The sequence below is a fragment of the Kryptolebias marmoratus genome, linkage group LG3 (genome assembly GCF_001649575.2).
Source record: "Kryptolebias marmoratus isolate JLee-2015 linkage group LG3, ASM164957v2, whole genome shotgun sequence".
NCBI classification, from domain to species: domain Eukaryota; kingdom Metazoa; phylum Chordata; class Actinopteri; order Cyprinodontiformes; family Rivulidae; genus Kryptolebias; species Kryptolebias marmoratus.
The window spans coordinates 12,567,388-12,588,545 of record NC_051432.1 but is presented as its reverse complement, the minus strand read 5'-3'; the positions used below and the strand labels follow the sequence as shown (position 1 = coordinate 12,588,545).

General features: G+C 40.4%; 3 protein-coding genes across 7 annotated transcripts in view; 2 read left to right on the top strand and 1 right to left on the bottom strand.

Annotated features, from left to right (window-relative positions):
• Positions 1-231: 231 nt before the first annotated feature.
• psip1a (PC4 and SFRS1 interacting protein 1a) lies at positions 232-10,889 on the top strand. 4 transcript variants are annotated; one of them, XM_017409358.3, is made up of 17 exons: positions 232-348; positions 670-753; positions 846-922; positions 1,477-1,615; positions 2,699-2,788; positions 3,132-3,230; positions 4,069-4,128; positions 4,230-4,290; positions 4,482-4,575; positions 4,778-4,961; positions 5,093-5,178; positions 6,420-6,469; positions 6,620-6,690; positions 7,767-7,868; positions 7,969-8,170; positions 9,081-9,168; positions 10,219-10,889. In XM_017409358.3, exons 2-17 carry the CDS (start codon positions 679-681, stop codon positions 10,247-10,249), a joined length of 1,509 nt encoding a protein of 502 aa, XP_017264847.1. In that variant the 5' UTR covers positions 232-348; positions 670-678; the 3' UTR covers positions 10,250-10,889. The 4 variants fall into 4 exon arrangements, with proteins under 4 accessions (XP_017264847.1, XP_024859565.1, XP_017264760.1 ...); XM_025003797.2 differs by having other exon boundaries at positions 318-356; XM_017409271.2 differs by having other exon boundaries at positions 319-492.
• Positions 10,890-11,072: 183 nt separating this feature from the next.
• Positions 11,073-17,632, bottom strand: snapc3 (small nuclear RNA activating complex, polypeptide 3). The gene is made up of 9 exons (XM_017420362.3): positions 17,383-17,632; positions 16,134-16,217; positions 15,961-16,039; positions 15,727-15,831; positions 15,477-15,626; positions 15,287-15,369; positions 13,306-13,464; positions 11,458-11,565; positions 11,073-11,371 (listed from the first exon to the last, which is right to left on the bottom strand). Exons 1-9 carry the CDS (start codon positions 17,613-17,615, stop codon positions 11,224-11,226), a joined length of 1,149 nt encoding a protein of 382 aa, XP_017275851.1. The 5' UTR covers positions 17,616-17,632; the 3' UTR covers positions 11,073-11,223.
• LOC108236031 (tetratricopeptide repeat protein 39B) overlaps positions 17,411-21,158 on the top strand; it is an 11,593-nt gene continuing 7,845 nt past the window's right edge. Inside the window, exons 1-4 of one of the 2 annotated variants that reach the window (XM_017416491.3) lie at positions 17,411-17,539; positions 19,107-19,159; positions 20,110-20,138; positions 20,283-20,387. In XM_017416491.3, the coding sequence (XP_017271980.1) occupies positions 19,130-19,159; positions 20,110-20,138; positions 20,283-20,387 (164 nt within the window). In that variant the 5' untranslated portion in view covers positions 17,411-17,539; positions 19,107-19,129. Of the gene's footprint in view, positions 17,540-19,005; positions 19,160-20,109; positions 20,139-20,282; positions 20,388-21,158 lie in introns of those variants that run through there. The other variant, XM_037974839.1, reaches the window with a different exon arrangement.

Here is a 21,158-nt window from a genome sequence, read left to right as displayed (position 1 = left end):
GACCTTTATTTTTAAGGAAATCGTATTTGTATCGTCAACTTTAGTCCGACGCAACCCGTCTTCTTTTGTAGACGATCTTTGAAGCGGCAAGACAATCTGAAACAGTTGCTCACCCAAATCTCATTTTACACCGCTAAGACACCGACTGCAACTTACCAGGCACTTGACGTGTATCTCGTGGCGTCTTAAAGGTTTTAGTTTAGTCGCTTTTAGAAAACCTATCAACGGTGGGAACATGCTTTTGAAAACAGACACCCCTCTCCTTCCGTCTTGTGATGGTAGAGTCCGACGACGTCCTGCGCGGGAGCGGAAAAACGTGCATCCGACTCACTGTGCGGAAAAGAAGCGGTGTGTGTGTGTGTGTTTTTTTCAGTTTAAATAATAATGAATTTACATAACTGCTACTAATATCCTGCTTTTAAAATAGGACCTATAAATATAGTGTAGGCAATTGAAGGAAAGTGTTGGCGCAGTTTAATTGACAGTTAACAGGTAGGAGCTAGCTAAAATGTCTGCTGATGCGCGACATCATCGTTGTTAACTTTGCTTTCACTTACTATAGCAAGCGACAATTAGACTGCGTTTCATTGATCTTGTCTCAGCAAACCTGCTTTCCCGAAGCGAGTTCTGCTCAAACAGAGTCGCGTTGACTGTATTTTTGTTTTCCAGCTTGTCGTTATGGCTCGAGAAGATTGGAAGCCAGGTGATCTTATTTTTGCCAAGATGAAGGGTTATCCTCACTGGCCCGCGAGAGTAAGTCTGGAGCTCAGTTCAAAACACAGAACAAGTGCAGGTGAAGTGAAATACGTGGACCGATATGATATAGTTCCTCTTTGTTTTAACAGATCGATGAAGTACCGGATGGTGCGGTGAAGCCATCCAACATCAAGTATCCCATCTTCTTCTTTGGCACCCATGAAACGTCAGTAACAGCCCAGCATTTGGCATCTCTTTTAGTTTCAAAGGTCTACATTGCACGTGCTCAGACACAGCACTTTAAAAATGAGTGGCAAACATAAATAAATAAAAAAGGAGACATGTTTCAGTGCAAACCCTGTCTTCTCTTTGCCCCAAGAAAGTCATTAAATACAAAAGCAGAAGGATGCTGAGGCAAAGGAGTCATGTTCTTAGATCGTGTAATCGTTTCAGTGGGGAAAATGAGCAATGATTTGATTCTAGTAGTTAAGAAATGAAAAGGCTAACTTTTAATATTCTTCCAGCTTTTACACTATATATTTATGAAGTGTGTATACAAGATAACACCTTCCTTATGTAGTTTTTTTAACGCCTGTGAAGGCTATTGTGTTCTTATGAGCGCGCGTCTTTAAACGCATGAATGTTTAAAGGGTGCAGAGTTACCCTCCCCTTTGTTTTGGCAGCGCGTACTCTTGCTGCATTTTTCATGGTTTCAGAAAGTTTCCTGTTTACAGGCATCGTTGAAATTCTTTCTTGCTCTCTCTCTCTCTCTCCGCACAGAGCGTTCCTGGGCCCGAAAGATATCTTCCCGTACCTGCCGAACAAAGAGAAGTACGCGAAGCCCAACAAGAGGAAAGGCTTCAATGAAGGACTGTGGGAGATTGAGAACAACCCAAAAGTCGAGCTTACTGCGCCCAAGGTGAGTCTCCATCAAAAAGGTTTTTTTTTGTTTTTTGTTTTTTTCAATAACTATCTGGTTCGAAGCTTTGGGGTCAGGTTGACTCTAACGCCTCCGTTTCTGAACTTTACTGAGTCTGAAGGTTTTATCTGTGGACACTTGGGTTTGCTTTACTTTTGTATCGTGCCTGACTATCGGGTGTAGTTCGCTGAAAATGGGCAGAGATTTAACCACCAATCAAGGAGCCTGTACGTGTTTTCCACATACTCGCATCTTTAAGACTTCATGGATCTTTATGCTGCCTGTTTTCATCTGCCTAAATCTGTCAAGTTTGTTATTGACCTCTTTGCACCAACATTGTAGCCGTTTGCAAACAAACTCTACAAAAAATGAAAACTGTAGTTCACAAATGTACCTCTAATTTTACAACTGGTGCCAGTTCAGTCGGAAATCTCTACTGGCCTTGGCTTCATTATTTTGGAAACGCATTATATTACATCTGCAAACCAGAGGAAGTGCGTTTTCTCTGAACATGCAGTGTGACCTGAAAGCTGAAGCTGAGTTGTTAAAGCTCAGAGAGGCAAAACGTGAGCTAAAAGCTTTCAAGAAGAGAAATACTGACACTAGCTAAAAGGTAAAAGGAGCTAAAAGTAGCAAAACACTGGCTAAGAGCTAAAAGTACAAGACAAAAACAGAGCCAGTTTGCTGAAGCAGATTTAACAGAGAAGGAACTGAAAAGATCAGTGTATTTCTATGAGGAAGTATTTGTGAGCAAAGTTAAATATTTTGAAAAGTATAAAAGTTACCAAACCCCAAAGTCACAGCACCTATCTCCTGAATGAGCCGAACATTTTGATAGATAGATGGCTGAAAAAAAAAACAAAGAATGCAGAGGTAGTTAGCTGAATCAGCTAATAGCAGCAGAAGAAGTGAGCATCTGTGGAGCATTTTATGTATCAGTGTATCGCTGCATGTTTAGCCCAGCATCATCATCTGTTGTTTTCCTGCTCCGTGACGTCACAGTGGAGATGTTCAGAGCTGCTCCGTTGTCGTGTCCTTTGTGCGGCTGCCTCATTCAGTCACGTCTCATTCATTCCTTTCCAGCCGGTCCCTCCTGAGTCTTTCACCGAAAAGGATTCAGACAGCGGCCCAGAAGGAGGAGAAGTGGCAGCTGACAAAGAAGTGAAATCCAAAGTAAGTTTTCTTCTCAGAGTGATCCTTCCCTTGTAAATAAATACGTTCGCATCGCTGCTGTGACTCACTTCTGTGTTGCTCCTTTTTTTTTTTATTATTTGTTGTTGTTTTTGAGCTGGCCCTCGAAGCTTCCTGTAATGTGTGTCTGTGGCATAATAAGTCACGTGTCACTGCCGGCCGTAGTTCCCATGTCAGCAGAGCTTGTTTCTTTGGTAATAAATTAACAGGCCTGTTTGCTGAGAAGCGGTGCGTGCGACAGAAGAGTACTCGCTGACTTTTCTCCCTTTCAAGACTCGCTCACCCCACCACACTGCGTCCTATGCTGTGTCTTGGGTGCATTCAGGTTCCAGGAAGTGAGGCTGAGCTGGAGAATGTGGAGGAGGAGGAGGAGGAGGAGGAGGAAGGGTCTCTGATGTCTGAGCAGGGTCTTCAGAGCCAGGATGTACGTACTTTGCATGCTGGGATGCCATAAAGCGGTGCAGGTCATCTTGTCGTCGTCCCCCCGTGGAATAGCATGTTACACTTCGGTGGCTTTTCAATCGGCGGTTTTGCTTCTGATTGTTCGGGGCCACAACGTTTTTGTCAGCGCTTGATGTTTTGGTGGGTTTGGGTTTGTTGCTTCAGTGGTAAGCGACTTACAAACGAGCAGAGTTGTAAGAGAGAGCTTTTCAGTCAACCGATTCTTGTTATCAGGGAAGCACAAAGGTCTCTCGTTGTGCTGGAGCAGGAACAACAATGCTAGGTCCGATTGATTTTCTGCTCCAAACACACCTCTTTAAGTGTGGCTTCTATGAAAATGACAAGAGTGTGGTGTTTTTTTTTTGTTGTTGTTTGTTTCTTCTGCTTTACCTCTCTGTAGTGCTTTCCATTTCCTGCTTTTCTACCCATCTTCTGCATGATTTTACTGTTTATTATATTGTTTTTTTATTTTGTATTTGGTCAAAAGATAACTTACGACAGTCCTGTTCACACTGCAAAAAAACATGGGATTTTTTTTAACATACTAAAAAAAATAATCAGGCCTGCTGTAAATTGATGGTAAGTATTAAGTTTAATTTTCCTCCTTTATTTTAAAAGCAGACTGGCATGTGAAATGTTTTCTTGACCGTACTACTCCAGTCATACACTAGAGGGTGCTGCTGATCTAAACTCAGAGACGGACTTTAAATAAATGGTGTCTGTTTCCAGCTTGCTTTCTTTAATAATGTTAAATCGCAGAGTAAAACCGCTAAGATTTGGGATCAGCTGTAATAACAGCTTTGAATTTTATCAAACTTTAGAGTGCTGCTCCGAAGGATTTGACAGACGTTCCCAAACCCAAGAGAGGAAGGAAGAAAAAGGTCAGCTGCAGTCTTAAATCTGTTCACCTCTCCAAAGGCCACAGTTAGTTTGAATAAGGTTATAGGGAATGTTTTTTTAAAGCATTTTGAATACTTTTCAGAGCGATGCTGACCAGGAGAATGAAAAAGACGACGCTCCGGCGAGTCCAGTTAGTCCCGCAGGTAGGCGAGCCGTCTGTTTTACTGTCAGAACATAGAGGGAGACATCGTGTGCTCAACAGGAAATGGATCCTTTCAATGTACTGTGTTTGATTGTGGGGTTTTTTTGTTTTTTTTAAATGAGAGATTTGGAGCCGTATCTTTTCTTGGTGCAAAAATTGAATTTCCTGCTCTGTTTCCATCTCTTTGATCAGGTGGAGAAGGGCCTAAAAAAAGAGGCAGAAAGCCTAAAAGTGAGAAGTTGCTTTTGCTCCAGCAGCAGGACCAGCAAGGCTCAGGAAGTGAAATGTAAATACACGAATATGAGCACGTTTGCTTGGGTCAACTGTCCAACTTGTTCCTCCTGAGAGGATGACAATCATATCAACATATCTTTGATTTTACTACAAGTTTGTTGAACGGGTTTTTCAATCAGGAAAGTGTCAGTGATCATTCGAAGTTCTCAGCAGATTTAAGGAACTGAAGGACTTTCTGTTGTTTGCTGTTTTAGGGACAGCGCTGAATCGGATAAAAAGAGAAAGAGGGCACAAGAGGACAAACAGCAAAGTGCGGAAGAAGAAAAGAGAAAGAAGAGGGAAGGTAGTAAAGGGAAGGACGCAGAGGCCAAAGAGCCTGAAGCCAAGAAGAAGAAACAATCCAAGGACGACGGCTCCTCTGGTTCGGATGACGACGAGGCAAGCGTTCACACGAACACAGGCGCGAGGAGCTTCTCCCACCGGTGAAGCTCCCGACATTTTTATTTTTTTGAATAATCCAGAGGTGTCCTTTTTAACTGTGTCGCTTTTATGGTTTCGTCTTCTTTTAGTCTCAGAAAAACAAAGGCAGGAAGAAACTGCACAACTTGGAGATGGACAAAGACGTGCGGCGGTGGAAGGCAGATGAAACGAGAGAGTAAGTGTCCGTCCAGCGTCCGCAAGAGCCTGAGATAAGAAAACACTGTTGGGTTCTTTTAGTTTCACTGTTTAGACACAAGAAGTGGGGAGAAAATATGATCTACTATTACAGTGTGTGGGTGGCAACATGAAAGGTACTCATGTAAGACTCAAATGTGTCTAAGTACAGCATCTGAACTAGAGAAAGGCCAAAAAAATGGCTTAAAGTTTATTATTTACAGCACACAGTGAAATGAGCATTACAAGGGAGAATAACACAAAGGTCGCAGGAATATTTCTGATCAAGTTATTGTTTTTTTTTTTGTACAAATAAGGTAGTGGGCACCTCTGCGACGTAGCATGGAAATCAACAGTGCTGGCCAATACAATCACATCCTTTAATGCTTCCAATGATGGCATGTCGCTGATGTTTGTTGAAGACAGAATGATCAGGAGAAAGTGGACAAGGAGAATAACCCTGCAAGGAATGGCATTTAAAACATGGCCAAGGGCAGGCAGCAGTGAGCCAGGAAGTAGATTTGTTCTGACGTAAGGGTGACGTTTTGATTGGGAAAAACAAGGATTTCTGGTCTCAGTTTAGAAAAAAAAGTTTCCATTTTGATTAAAGATAATAATTAGCCACCATTTTCATCCTGTAGATGTTGAACACACATTACAGGGAATTTGTCCATACAGTTTAAATTTTTCACTGACTTTTTTATGCAACTATACTTACAGTTTTATATACAGTAGCTTTTCCTCCTGGTAATAGTTTATCCATCTGTTGCTACTGATTTGTTGGTGTATTTCACTCTGTTAATACACAAGGGTTGTTGTTAAAATAATAACAAGAAAGGTCGGACATTTTTCTGTTTACATTCTAATCTTTACTATGGAGACTCCAAAATGTGTGTTTATATTTTTGAAGCAGACATCAATAAAATAAAGCTCAAAGTTTTTTTTTTACTTTGAGCCTGTTTTTATTTGATAAATGTAACTTGAATATGTCTTAGTGATCAGAATTTTGGTGTCCAGATATCTCTGGACGTGAAATAACTGTGGATGTTGGGAAATGTTCAGCTTTTATAAGGTGAACAGTGTGTGATGACAGGAAGTGAGGCGTTTAGAGGACGGGAAATGCTCTCTTGTAAAGTTTCTTCAAAGTCGTGGTTACTCTGAGCACTAATAGTTTTACAATAATTCCTCCGCCATGGATCCAGTACAGATTTCTGACACGCTGTGGTTCTTCCTGTTTTTCAGACCAATCAAGGATGATGGGAAGAAAACTGAGGCAGCACCCAAGAAAAAGGGTAAATAGGGCAGGAACTGTATTTCCAACGCAAAAACGCATACCATAATATGTTGTACAGCGACTTGAGCTGGTTGGACATGTATGAGTGTGAAGTTTTTGTTCTCTTTAAGAAACTCAAAGTAATTTTGTTTTATTTTTGCTTTTCCAGAAATGTCAACTGACTTAAAACTGCAGAAACTCCACAGCACAATCAAAGTTTCCCTGAAAATCGACAACCCTGTGAGTTTTTACTAAAAATATATATCTTATACGTCTTTGACAGTTTTTCTCCTTTTAGCAGTAAACTCACAGAAAACCTTTTAGACTCTGTTGTTCCTTTCAGTGTTTCACTTTTTGTATAAAACGCACAGGAACAGAGTTCAGCAGCGTGCTCGTATCTACACGTGACCTTTTCTTCCTTGCGTAGTTTCTCACCGTTTATTTTCGTTCTATAATTTACAAACAGACGAATAAAATCTGTTATGAAAGGAGCTGAACTGACGACGTTTTCCGCTTTTTGTATTTCAGTTTCTGTGTGTCAGATACAGGCTGGCTTGTATTAATGCTTTAACCAGTTTGAAAGCAAGGACATTCAATAACTCAAACTTCAGTCACATTTAGGTTATTTTTTTTCCCCTCGCTGCTTCTTTCATGTGACAGTGATGAAGACCTCGGTGCAAACAAAATCCTTGCCCTCTTTCACTGATATGACAGTAAATCTAGAGAGGAACAACACCAAAGTTCACATAGATATAAAGTATATTTTTCTTGTTATTTTGCTGTACTAATGTCAATGAATATGCCAAGCATATTCTGGTTGAGTAAAACCTCCTATTAGATGTATGATTTTTATTAAACTTGACGATCAACAAGTGTCACAAAGAGTTCCCGATTAGTTTCTTGTGTTTACTGCAACTAAAGAACACAGTTACATGAGCGTTTACGGTGCTTTACCGTGACTAACGCAGCAAACATTTGATGCTTTTCTAATCCTTTAGCTCAGGCACATCAGATGCATCAGATTTGTGGCTGCCTTTCTATGGTTTCGTTTTGACTAATGCAGTTGTATTCCTTTGAAAAAAGCAGATCAAATCCCCGAGTTTCTGAGTAATGTTCCCAAATCTCATCTTATGAGTGATTTTTCAGGGTTCTTGAGAGCAACCAGACATTTATCTGATGGCATCTAATGGAAACGGGATACATTTGCAGCTCCACAGTGTTTATTTTAACCCTGATGCCTTAAACATGTTCATACGTTTCTTCTATTAATTCTGGGTTTTTTTTTTTCTTTACCCTCTCTGACCTCACCTCCTTAGGACATTAAGAAGTGCTTGGACGCGTTAGATGAAATAAGCGCCCTTCAAGTCACAACTCAGCATCTGCAGAAACACAGTGAACTTATTGCAACATTAAAAAAGGTAGACCCTCGAGGCAGAAAGTGTCTGAACCCGAGTTTTCTCTTAAGTCGTGAAGTCATTTGCTGAGTGGGAAATGAATCGTTTTGTCCCCCCGTTGTAGATCCGGAGATTCAAAGCCAGCCAGGACATCATGGACAAGGCCACCATGTTGTACAACAAGTTTAAAACCATGTTTCTTGTTGGAGAGGGCGACTGTGTGCTCAGCCAAGTGCTCAACAAGTCCTTAGCTGAACAGAGGCAATATGAGGAGGCAAAGAAAGGAGCACTGAAGAGAGCTGAACATGTCAAAGACGGCAACACAGGTACTGTTTATACAAGAAGACAAGTTTTATACGTTTATAACCTGAATGTAAACCTTTCGCTTGTCTTTAATTTTTATATTTGTACTATGAAAAAACAGGAAACTATAGATAAAAGTGACGATGTTCATTCAATGTTATATTTTATTTGGAGAACTGACGCTGTAAAGGTAGTTTCTCCCTGGGCTGCAGCTGCTGGAGACTGGTTGGTGAAGAAAATGGAAAGAGTAACATTTATACAACTTGGGGAAACAGTCGCAGTGGTTGTCAGTCCAGTTGTACAGAAGGAGCGGCCATAGGCAGAGGAAAACATTGAATGAGTGAATGACTTTGTCTGAAACCTCTTGAGCAAATGTGGTAAAAACATCATCAGATGTGTTTTTTTCATGGCAGAATTGTAAGTTTAGTTTCATAAAAGTTCGATTGTCTTAGTAGTAACAAACTTATTTTTGTTGTGAGAAGTGATTAAACTGGGCGATGCTGCGTCATAAGCAGTTCTGCTCATAATCGATAAATCCATTATCTCCAGCAGCTCACAGCCGAAACCCAGTCGTGGAACGGAGACATTGGTGTCCAATTACAGATTCCTCTCCTTTCCGGCGGTGGTGTCACGAGTTCTTCGTGGTTGGCTTTTTCAGGAGGAGCGCACACTCGAGCTCGCAGCCACGTCTCCGTTTCGCACACACCGTCTTACCAGCGTCGGCGTGTCTGTGATAGGTCTTTCTTTTTTATTTTAAGAGTGAAGCAAACCGAATCGGTAGAAAATCACGTTAAGCCCAGTACCCTTCAGAGCAATGCGTGCGTCATCACATGCTCCTCGGAGCTCCGCTCTCTGTGGTGGTTCAGATAGTACAGTGACATTCTGTCTGACCGAGTCTGGGATTCTCTGTTAACGCCCCCCTCCCCCCTCCAGACAAGATGACCAACGGAGACGTGAGCCCCGAAGAGAAGAAACATGAGGCGGAGAAGCACGAAGACGCTTCAGCTGGAGAAAATCACAGGTACTGTGAAGTTTAGTAAAACCAGGCCTGTTAGATCAAACAAATCTACACTTATTATTTCATCTTATTTGGCTATTTTTGCAATTAAACAAGGAAGGAAAATAAAGAGGTGGAACTGACAGCCACCAGTTGGTAGTTTTGGATTACGCTAACTTTTCCCTTTTTAAGTACGCCACAGGTTCTGCAGATGATCAGTTTTTTTTTTTTCACAAGATTTTTCCCAACTAGAGCTCAGCCAATATAGGTGTTTGTATAACTAATGTTAACTCTTAGTGAGCTGATGGCCAATATACAATGTTATTTTCTTTAATATACCTATTGCTCAACTTAAAAGAGGCACAGCCACTTATTTCAAAAGCGGCAAATTAATCAGCCTGTCATGACATAATGAAGGTAATATTCCTTCAAGGAGTGCATGTTGCCCACTACCTTGCGTGCCGAATTTTTAAACCCAAATCTCACACGAACTGAATTACACTCAGCTACAACCACACCAGATTTTACCTCAATATCTGTCAAATTAACTGAGTTCTTGTTCTTTTTGTGTTTGCAAAGAGTTGTAGCTGTGGTGGCCATCTTGAGTCAGGTTGACTTTGATGCACAGTACATCCAATGATTGCTTTGAGAGTTTTATTAAAATCCGTCTACTGGTTAGAGGTGTACATAAACAACATCTTAATGTTAGTCTCTATAAAACGACACAAAACACAAGGGAATAGCTTAAAAGGGAAGCTTTGGATTTAGAGTCTGGAGCAAACCGGCAGTACTTTTTAACAAAATGTTGCATCTGTAGACAAAACTTAACATTAGCCTGTAAAACAGTGGGAAAAGAAATGGGCTGACATTTAAACAGCTAAATCATCCACCAGCTGTTTGTTACGGTCTGTAAGGTTTGTGGCGTTTTACAAGTTTAATTTAAGGCTTCACCATCCAAGTATGAAACGAGCTCATCAGTTTTTGTTTTTCTTGGATTTCCTGATCAATACTCCAGCTGTGGCCCTCTGTTATCCTGTTTGAAATTAAAGCCTTTAACTCCTTCTGTCACCACAGTGCTTCGAAGCTCCAGGAGGAGTCCACTTGAGCCTTCTGCTTACCTGCAGAGAGGAGATTTGCTGCTGTACTAATACAACCTTAAAGGAAAATAAGTGTCCAGTTTTCAGAACCTTTTTTTTTTTGTCACTTTTGCTGCTCAAAGATTTAAGTGCACCAACCTCCCGCCCTGTAATGTCTCGCCGCATATTCTATTTTTGTACTCGGACACCTCGTGCTAGCTGCTGTGGATGTACTGAATTCCCGTGTGAAGTAAAAAATGTTTGTAAATCTGCCGTACTTGAATGTTGATGCTAATGAACATGCTGACAGGAAACAGCCTGTCCCGTCTGGCTCCCCCCCCCCACCCCCCCATTTCAACTGAAGTCAATATTTAAGGTTCCCATCATTTCTTTTGGACTTAATAAATCTAGTCTGACCTCGCTGGCAGAGCTTCGTAAACTGTAATAGTAGCTGTTTTAACTCTGTAATGCATGTTTCATAGATCCTTAATTCAGATGCACAAACAGGAAGAAAAGGTTTGCCAAAGTTACCAAGAAAATGCTTTATTTTCAACCATGTTTGTGTCTGTTTTTAGGTTTTCTTTTAACATAGATGTAAATAAGATTTATTTTTGTGTTCCTGTCTGATGACCTGTTTCACCATCCAGTAATAAAGTGGTAGATATGGAAGCTGTTTGTCTCTGATTGTCCATTTATCTTAATGATGCTGTTGTTGAATTTCTGGAAACACAATGGACTGGATGTCAACTTTCAATTTGCTGTAAGTGGAAACCAAATGAGCTGCTTCCATTAAATCTTTTATTAAATACAAATATTGCAAAGAAATCTACAAAGCAAGTGATGAGACTTTGATGACTTATGCAAAAAAATACATTTATTCTTTAAGTAAATGTTACTCAATTCAGAACAAAAAATCTGAGTTAAAGCATTTCTAACTGAAACAGAACGTTACTGTATTATACAGCGATACATCAACATGTGAGCACCTCGGATTTAAAAGGCCTCAGTTAAAGGCACCTCGATCCACGTAGGGATAAGCCAAGAACTCTCCCAGTTTGTTGCCCTGAGCGTCATAGTGCAGCATCCTGAAACACTGGTCACAGAACAGGCACGGGTCGCTGGGCGCAAACTCGTCGTTGGCCGTGAGCCACCTGGGAAAGCGTCAGACGTGAGGTGACCCATCGAGCTTTAAGGAGTTGGGTGTTATCGGCAATAAAAGCTCCAGATTTTGACCCACCTGCCAATGAAGACGTGGCAAACGGTGCACTTCTGAGTGAGGGATCTGTGTTTGTGCGTCAGAAGGGGATATAGCCTCTTATCCAAGCAGTCGTTCTTGTGGACCAGTCTGTAAAAAAGCAAAAACAAGACAGAGGGTTTGTCTCGCGTTTGTGATGTCAGAAATTCCTTTCGTGTATGGTTACCCTGTTTACGCAAACTGTACACCCTCTCCTAGGCTTTAATGGCAAGTAAAGAAGTCAAATCCTGTCTGACAATGAGACGCTTTGTTTGAAAACCTTCATTGGTACTTCAAACTCATTGAGAGCCTGGTGATTCCGGGAAAGTGTTGATAAAAATAAACCCTTGGTACTTGTTGAGTTTGTGGTTTAAGAAGCACAGTATCATATAGAGTTTTTATGGAAGCTCAGACAACAACCCTTATTCATAATTGGACACCTTGTCCCGTTTGTCTCCTTGTGGCTCTGTAATGGATTTGCGACCTGTCCAGGACGTCCCCCGCCTATCGAACAGTTTTTGTCTTTGTGTTGTATTATTTCAAAATCCCTTCATGTTTCATATCACTGACTGGACAAAACAAGCAACATATCCACCAACCAGACAATTACTACCAGACCATTTAGGTGTCAAAATACTCATTTTTAGTCTGAAGATGTAACTCCTTATGGCAGGTAATATGTTACATTAACCAGTTAACCTTAGACTGCAGCTAAAGCGTAACAAGTGGATCTCTAATGGTGGATAATAACTAAACACATTGACTCAAAAACTAGTTCCCTGAAAGAATGCTAAAGACTCTACCACAATAAATTTCAGCTCAGTATCTGCAAAACTGACTGAGTTGTAGCCATTTTTGGTTTGTTAAAGAGGATCTATTCTGCTTCCTTGAACGAGTCAGGATAGATCTGTGGGCCGTACAAAACATCTTCATTACATTTAATACACAAAATCATTCTCAGATATTGAGACTTCATCTGATCAGTTCTGCGGGTTTTGAGCTCATGTCAGAATGAGAGGTTTTAGGGCTACGTTACTTTTATGCAAATAAGCTGCTGTTGGCCACGCCCCCCAACCCAGTGTCCCGTCTGAAAACATAAAAACTCACTGAAGGATTAAACGTTGCGGATCTGACGCACATTTATATCGTTATTATTTCAAACTGAGGATTCTGATTTTGGGACAGGGGCACTTAGCGGTTCCGAACCGACATATGTCGAGTCGGACAGCGGCAGTAAGCGGGTCCGAAACCCGACTGGTAGCGGGTCGGGACAGCAGTGGTACATGTTCTATATCGCAGCGACAACAGAACATTTTCCTTTTCCAGCAGACATTGTTCAGCGTTAAAACCAGCAGAACAAACGTGACGGTCTTCTTGTAATGAAGTGGGCGGAAATCCACTTGGGTTGCTAGGTGAGGGGCTGGGCTCGGCTTGGGGTTGCTAGGTAACGGAGATTGTGATGCAATAATCCCAAAGTTTTTGAAACAGCTCGTTTTGCAGACACCAGAAAACATTTACTTATTGCCAAAAAACAGCTGGATGTTTTTTTTTGCACTTGGACTGTTTCTAGAAGCAGTAGATCCCCAAATGGAAGAACAAAAACATGCAAAAAGTGAATTTTGCATCATAGGTCCCCTTTAAGGTTGATTAGCTGTGGTGGCCCCAAAAGTGAATCAGTTCTAGATGTACACCCAATGACTACCTTGTCAGAGTATCATTAAAATCCATCCAGATATTTTACTAACACTGCAGACAAACGAACACAGACAAAAACATCATCACCCTTCTGACTTTGGTGTCGGGTGATGATGGGAGGGGGAAGTGCGTGTCGAGAAGGAGTGGCGCACCAACCTGATGTCTGTGATAATGACGAGGTGCTCGCAGTCTCCCTGATGGCAGTAGAGGTACGGGAATCCCAGTTTTACCCTCAGGTCCACAAAGCGAGTGTCCTCCATCTTGGCCTGGCTGAACGGGGGGAAGTTATGGGCCTTTGCCCACTCGATAGTGGTGCTGGATCAGGAGCACAAAGAAGCAGATCACAACATTCACGCCTAAAGAAACATTAAATTAAAATTAATTTGAAAAAAAAAAACTGACTTTTAACTCAAGTCAAACATAAAACTATTGTATTATAAATAGCCTATTAACAGAATTTTTTTAAATCAGTTTTTTCCAAACGTGTGAAAAAGCTAGGATCTCAAAATGAAAAAAAAATTTTTTAATTCTACTGTTACTGTAAATTATGACTTTGCTATTATACTTACTGGTATTTAAAAAGAAAAAGAAAAAAAAAAGAGTGATATCAGTGTCACCTCAGGCTTGAAACTAAATCAGGTCATTTTGGGTTAAACCAAAGATCATGAGGTTTCCACACAGCCTCATTCATAATTTTAACTGGATTTAAGAGTGTGACGAAGGAACAAATGACTATAAAGGTGGTTTTGTGGACTCCTTAAAGACCTCGGGTGTACAGAATTCATGGAATACGCATTTTAATGGGAGTTCAGAGGTTCTACATTCATTTACACTCAGAATCTTTCAAAGGAAGAGGCTGCTTTGCTTTAGGCTCTGTATTATCTGCATGAAGGTAAGCAGTCAAATTCAGAAAACAAGATTTGAGAGGGGACACTGACTTTGTACGCTTGTCTGAAGACACTGCCTTCATAAACTGTTAAAAAAACTGGGCCACTGCAACACCTTCTTTCTTCTCTTATTTTCTGACATTCTTCTGTTTGGGGTCATTGTCCTGTCGCATGACCCGAATTCAGCCAAACTTCAGCTGTCAGACAGACGGCTCCACATCCAACTCTAATATACTTTGGTAAACAGAGGAGCTCAGGGTCAACTCTGTGACCGCAAAGATGGTGGTGTGGCTGCAAAACAAGCCCAAACCATCACACTTCCACTGCCGTGCTGTGTATTAGGTGTTTGTGCTGATATGCTGTTTGGTTTTTTTAACAAACACATCTAGTTTGGTCTCTTTTGTCCAAATAAACATTGCTCCAGAAGTCTCGGGGTTCATTCAGATGCAGCTTTGCAAACCTAAGTCACGCTGCCATGTTGTTTTTAGAGAGGAGAAGCTTTCTCATGTTATTCCTTCCAAACAAGCCTGACTTATGTGGTCTTTTTTTCTAATTGCACTCTCACCACCTTTAAACCTGTAACCTGCTACGTGAAGCATGCTGTGCAGTGGTGTCTAATCCTGGTCCTGCAGGGCCACTATCCTGCATGTTTTAGGTGTTTCTCTGCTTTCACACACCTGATATGAATAAATGAGTGACTAACAGGCTTCTGTAGAACTTGAAGACCTGCTGAAGAGCAGAGAAACAACTAAAACCTGCAGGATAGTGTTCCTCCAGGACCAGGATTGGTCACCACTGATGTAGAGTCTAAGAAGGTGCACTTTTTTATTTTCTATGCCTTCTAATATTACAAACTGAGGTAATAAAGTAACCAATAAAACTATTTTACTGCATAATGCAGTAAAGTACAGACCTACATTCATGTTCAGTTTCACTGTGATTCATCCTGACATGAAACATTGTGATTTATTACAACAAAAGCAAACTGTACTCATCAAAACAGGTTTATTGAGGAGTTTATTAACTATATATTTATACATATTTGTATACAACTATTTAAAGCAGCGTGACAGTGTAAAAGAAATTAGTCTAAAGGGGAAATACAATATGCGAACATGTCTCTTACTGTAAGATTTTTGGATGTTTTTTTGACAGATTTGAATATTTTCTTTGGATTCATTGATTCAGGAGAAAAAACACACAATATGTTGGGAATTCTAAAGCTGTTCAGTCAAGATATAAAAACTTACATGCTGATGTCCTGACACTCAGGGGATCTCATGTCGTTGTAGAAAACTCCTTCGAAGAAAAAGAACGCCGATTTGAAATGATCCTGAAACATCAAAGAGAAATGCCACCTTTAGGTTATGTTAGTTGGTCACATGATCGCCTACTTTTAATCAAAGTGTTGTCACAGGACGTGTGTGTGTGTGTGGTTACTTTGCTGATGAAGTCCGGAGCCATGTCTGGCGTCTTGCTGAACTCGCCGCACACCTGCAAGTCACTGACGCAGCAAATCACGTCCCTGAGCTCCGCCAGGCTGTGGGAGCCGGTCATCAGCAGAGTCATGTGGGGTCTGACGTAGTTAAACTGGGGAACAGCCACAGAGAGAACAATCATCGGGAACGATGAAGACCCAAGGATCGGGGGCGCTTTGGCAAAAAGAGGGCGAGACCAGATGAATGCTCACTTTTTCAAAAACGGCAGGGAAGTAGATGTTGATGGTCAGAATGATTTCTCCTTCTGGGATCATGTCAGCCTCTGTTTCTGGTGTCCTCCCGATAGTTAATCTTTCCTGGATATCAGAAAACAGCTTAGGTTAACTTAAATGATACCTAAAACTATGTCTACTCAGTGAATAGGATGTGTATGCACTAAGAAACAGTTTACAACAAAGAATAAATAATCGACAGAATTCACCTACCAGTTCATCGGCATAGAGGTCATGTCTGTTCTTGGGCATGTTATGAGAAGTCGTTTGATCTTGCCTTCTTTTTCTTTGGCTGTTAAAAAAAATTAAAAAAAATAAAAACGCTGATTTGTGTCACTGAAGAATCTGAGACAGAGGGATTTGCAACATATGAAGAGAAGTCGCACATCAGAGTTCTCAGCCTGGGGTTTGGAGGCACGACTTCTGTATCCGGCAGCTCATCCTCGCCGTGGCAACGAAGGGAGTCGGGACTGGGGGAAAAAAAACAAACAGCAAGAAGAATCTCAGATTAATATTATACTCTGCTACAACAGACACAAAGAAGCATTGGACCGAAAACCTAAATGACATAAATTTTGGGTTAAATTAAGGCTTTTTCTTTTTTAACATTGCAGCTCAATTTCTGCGCCAAAACTGAGGTTTGAGAGGAAAAAGAAGAATTTTAGTTTAGTGTCTGATGCTATGAGTCATTTTACAGTCAATATAACCTAAGACTATCTTTAGTTCAGTCTTAGTTTAAATATACAGTTACAGTATCGTGCTTTTGGTCCAGCACACACACACAAAGTTAGTAATTTATGTTAATGATTTAAGATAATACAGCAAACATTTCTCCAGGTTTTTTCTTCAAACTGACTAGAGTCCCTGTTGGACCAGCTTCAGATTAAATTGGCATCGTTTGAACAAGACATAATCAGACAATCTACATTTTTTACTGGTATAAAAGTGGTGCCAGTCTGTGCATTTGTTTGCAGTCATGGCTTGTGTTTTCTTCTAAAACTGACAGCAGCTGAGTCTTCCTAATAACCTAACAATCACTAGTCTTAACTTAGCTCATTTGTCTCCATATTTGTTTTTCAAACAGGATGATTTTGAATATTTTACTCCTCGTATTTTGGTATTCAAGATGCTTGGCTTAGATCAGTGGTCTCTAATCCTGGTCCTCGAGGGCCACCGTCCTGCATGTGTTACTTGTTTCTCTGCTCCAACACACCTGATTTGAATCAGTGGGTGATTAACAGGCTTCTGCAGAACATGAAGAGGTAATTTAACCACTAAATCAGGTGTGTTGGATCAGGGAAACAAGTAAAACATGCAGGATAGTGGCCCTCCAGGACCAGGATTGGAGACCCCTGGTTGAGTTTCTATCTACTGGTTGTCTAAGCTGTTAATTAATAAGGTTTAGAACAGCTGAAGGGACAAAATAAAGCACAGGACGTCAGCTTCGATTCTAAGAGCTTTTTAACACAGCGTTACTCAATATGTTTAATTTCGCTACAACAACAAAAAACTGAACCTGTCTACAGAAGAACGTCCTAATGAAACCAGGTGTGTGTCTTTATAAAACGCCCAACTAAAGCCCCGTGTAAGACCCATTGTGACCCTAATTTATAAATGAACGTCGGTCCTTCGTACCTGCAGACCGACTTCAGCTCGGCCATGGTTTCCGCTCCGACCCCCATCTCCGCCGCAAAGTTCGCCTCAAACGTCTCTTCGTCCTCCTGCCGGAAGGAGAAGTCCTCCGGCCGCAGTCTGCTCAGCCATTCCTCCCTGAAAGAGCCGATGTGAAAAGGTTTGGTGTTAACATCCGCGTACTCGTATTCAGGAACGCTTGAGCTCGAGTCCGTCGGCTGTTTGGATGCCGCCATGTTTTAAAAAAAAAAAAAAAAAAACGTAACCGCGAGAGGAATGACGGGTACTGTAGTTTTAGGACGGCGTTCGTTGGGCAGTGCCTGAAAGCGTCACATTTAGCCTTCTTTACTTACACTTTGTGCACTCACATGGCTATTTACATGTTTTTGTTTAAGTTTTTCGAGGTTAAATAGTGCAACACGAATGTTGTTGAAACATAATATCCCAGTTATTGTACCTGCATTTGTATGGTTTATACAGTTGGTCACGTGATATAAAGTATAGCGTAATAGGCGGGTTATGATCCGGGTAGAAATGATGACAAACAATTAGGCTGTGTTGCCCAGACTTCAGGTTAAGACACAGATGTAGTTTAATTCTTATTAGAACATCTCGTTATGTGTGTTTGGAGGGGGTTGTGTATTGAAACAATGTATCACACTTTACACTTGCTGTTGAGTACATCAGCCCATTGTAGATGGTAGTATAAAGAAGCATCCCTTTTTCCTGACCTCTGACCTAGTGTCATCTTACAGAGTTTCCCTTAAAAGTTCATTCTGACTTGAGTGAATCTTGGTTGTTGTGGACCTCTTATCAGTTATTCGGATTGTTTACATGCTTTCCTGAGGCTTGAGAAGAAAAACGTGATTCATTGATGAAAGAGATGAGTTTATTTGATTATTTAAGCTTTTGAAATATGGAAAATAATGATTGATCATTATTTGTGTGTAAATATTCAATATAAAGATTTTTTTATATTATCGTTTTTGTCTTACAGGAGAACTGTATTCAGTGAGTGTAAGAACCTCTGGACAGAGTGAGATAAAGCCTTTCTGCTCACCGCCAAGGTCTTTTTAAGACCAGCAGTCTGAATGTCCCAGTTTTTATCAAACAAATTCTGATAACTGAGGAAAAGCCTTGGCCGGTGACTGCAAGTCAGACCGTTTTGCAGTCAGTTTATGTTGTTCGTTTTTGTGTTTGTCATGTGAGGACCATCTTGCATCTTGCACAGATCTGCTAGCATTCAGAATATTTGTTGGAGTTCAGTCTCAGCTGCCACCACATCAGACTTCAGGTGACAGGTCAATGTCTGTGGAATTGACTGAGTTGTGCTTTTAAAGGTCAGCAGGCTGTGGCAGCCATCTTGAATTGGGCTGTCTTCATAAGTTGCACTAAGCTGTAGCTGTGCGTACATCCAATGATTACTTTCTGCAAGTTCCATTGAAATTAGTTTAATGGTTCATATAGATGTATGAACGCAAAGACGGGCAAAAACATTACTGTTTTTAACAGTTTTTGCATTTTTAACAGCAAGGCAGTAGGGTTAGGGTTTGTTGACTTGTGGGCTGAGCCTGCAAAATGCAGACCACTCCCAGCCTCTCAGATTATAACAAGGAGCTGGAGTCAGATTTATCTGTCAGCACATTAGGAGAACGCTTTCGGTGCAGAGGTTGGCTGGGAAAGACTTGCATCTTTTTTTTTCTTCTTTTTTTAATTTAAACACACAGTGTGACCCCCCCTGTTCTTCCAAATGGAGGCGAAAAATGATTCATTTCAAGAGGTAGGTTTTGTATGTTTTTTTTTTTTTTTTTTATATGATGCATGATCTATGTCACTTATTTTTTTTCTTAATTAAACGATTGCTTTATTTTACTGTCCTTTAAAAAACAGAAATTCAAACAAGTGAAGGGTTGCTGAATTTGTACACCAGATGTTACCAACTAGAAGCACTCTGAGTGCAAACCTCCGCCCAGCCATTGAACTCTTGTACAATCCGGATTGTGATTCAGATCTCCAACAAAATCTATCTAACAAAATCTTACTAACAGACTGACGCTACTGAAAACATAACCTCCTTGGCGGAGTTAAAAAATAACCAACCAGTCTTGCTTTTTTCACAGGCAGCTCAAATAACTGGATTTGATATAGATTAACTGGACCGATCTGAATTAATCCTTTATTTGGATAAATACATCATCTCAGGGAGGATTTTAAATAAGTTAAATTTAAAAACAAACCTAAACAATATTTTAACAAAGGGGTCTTTAAAATCAGTAAGGATCATCCTTGACCCATGAAGTGTCCAGCTGTACATTGTTGCAAAGTCTTCATTTCTTTACAAAGAACCCATAAAATAACTATCATCATTTTATTATTTTAAGCGTTCAAGATTTTATAATGTAACAGTTGTGTATTGCAACAAGAAAAGTCATAAACACAACAACTCATGGTAAAGCAGAGGAAGTTTCAGAAGAATGAAGATTTCAACCGTCAAACACTCCTACCTTCCCTTGATGCTAAATTACAGTAAATTCCTAAAACTTAATATTGCATTTATTATAGATTTTTGTTATTAATTATTTCAGCTCCACCTGGTTTAAACTTAACTGTCATTATTGGACTCTGTATGGATGTATCCTGCTTCATTTGGCACAATAAAAAAGCATAATTGGGAGAAGAATTGCATATTTTAGAAAGCTTGAACAAAATATTTTGTCACTTTTATTTTAGGTGGATCCAGATCATAGTGAGGATGAAAGGTGAGTAGAATCAATATAGCCTGTAGTAATTACATAATAATGTTTTCATTCAACTTGGTGATAAACATATATCAAAACAAGACGTTGCACTGAAACCTTCTCAAACTTATTGTCACACCAGTTTGTTTTCATGTCCTGATTCAGATCACCTGGAACAGATCTGGAGACTGCACTGGAGGAGTGCAGGGTTTCCCTCCAACTTTTTCTGAACAACAGGTTTGCAGACGCTTTGGCTGCTTTGAAACCTCGGTAAGTCACCAATGTTTGGAAAAAGACCTCCATGAATCGGTTACCTTTAATCATTCTCGGTTGATTTACTAAACTGTTTGCAGTGAGTCATATATCAGCCAGTGACTGTATATGTGCACATTCAACTATTTAAGTGATCCACATTGTGTTAAATTGCTCATCAAAGTTCAAATAAAAATGAGTCCTCTATTACTTTAGGCATCCAAGGTCACCCTGTAGTGTGCAGCACCCAAACCATCAAATGCTGTCAGCTCTCATGAGACAAAGATTCACTGTTTCTGCAGAAGTCATCACTTAACAATTCATAACCTGCTTTGGTGGATTGGTAATTTAGTTCTAAAACCAAGCTGCATTTAACTAGTCTAGATCAGGGGTGGAAATTAGCACCCGCCACCGGCCAAATGCGGGTAAATATTTGAAGTGGCGGGTGAATTTGATCAACACACACGCCACTGTGGCGAGTTCTCAGTTTGAACAGAAAAGGTGTTATTTGTCCTCTTGACATATAGGGGGCAGTAATGTGCTCGAGTTGCTGGTGTTACGTCGAGCCCCGTTCCCCCATCAGATACGGTTCCCCCTGTGTCTCCGTAAATAATGACTTATCTATTAACAGAATTGTTTAGAGGGGCAAATATTTCTCATTAAAAAACATAATTCTTTTAAAAATAAAATGTGCTAATAATATCATAATACAGAGGAATAAACACAGTTAAGGAGTTGTTGGTAAATTATTTTTGTCCTGTGTTTTAGAGGGGGAACCAAATATTTCAG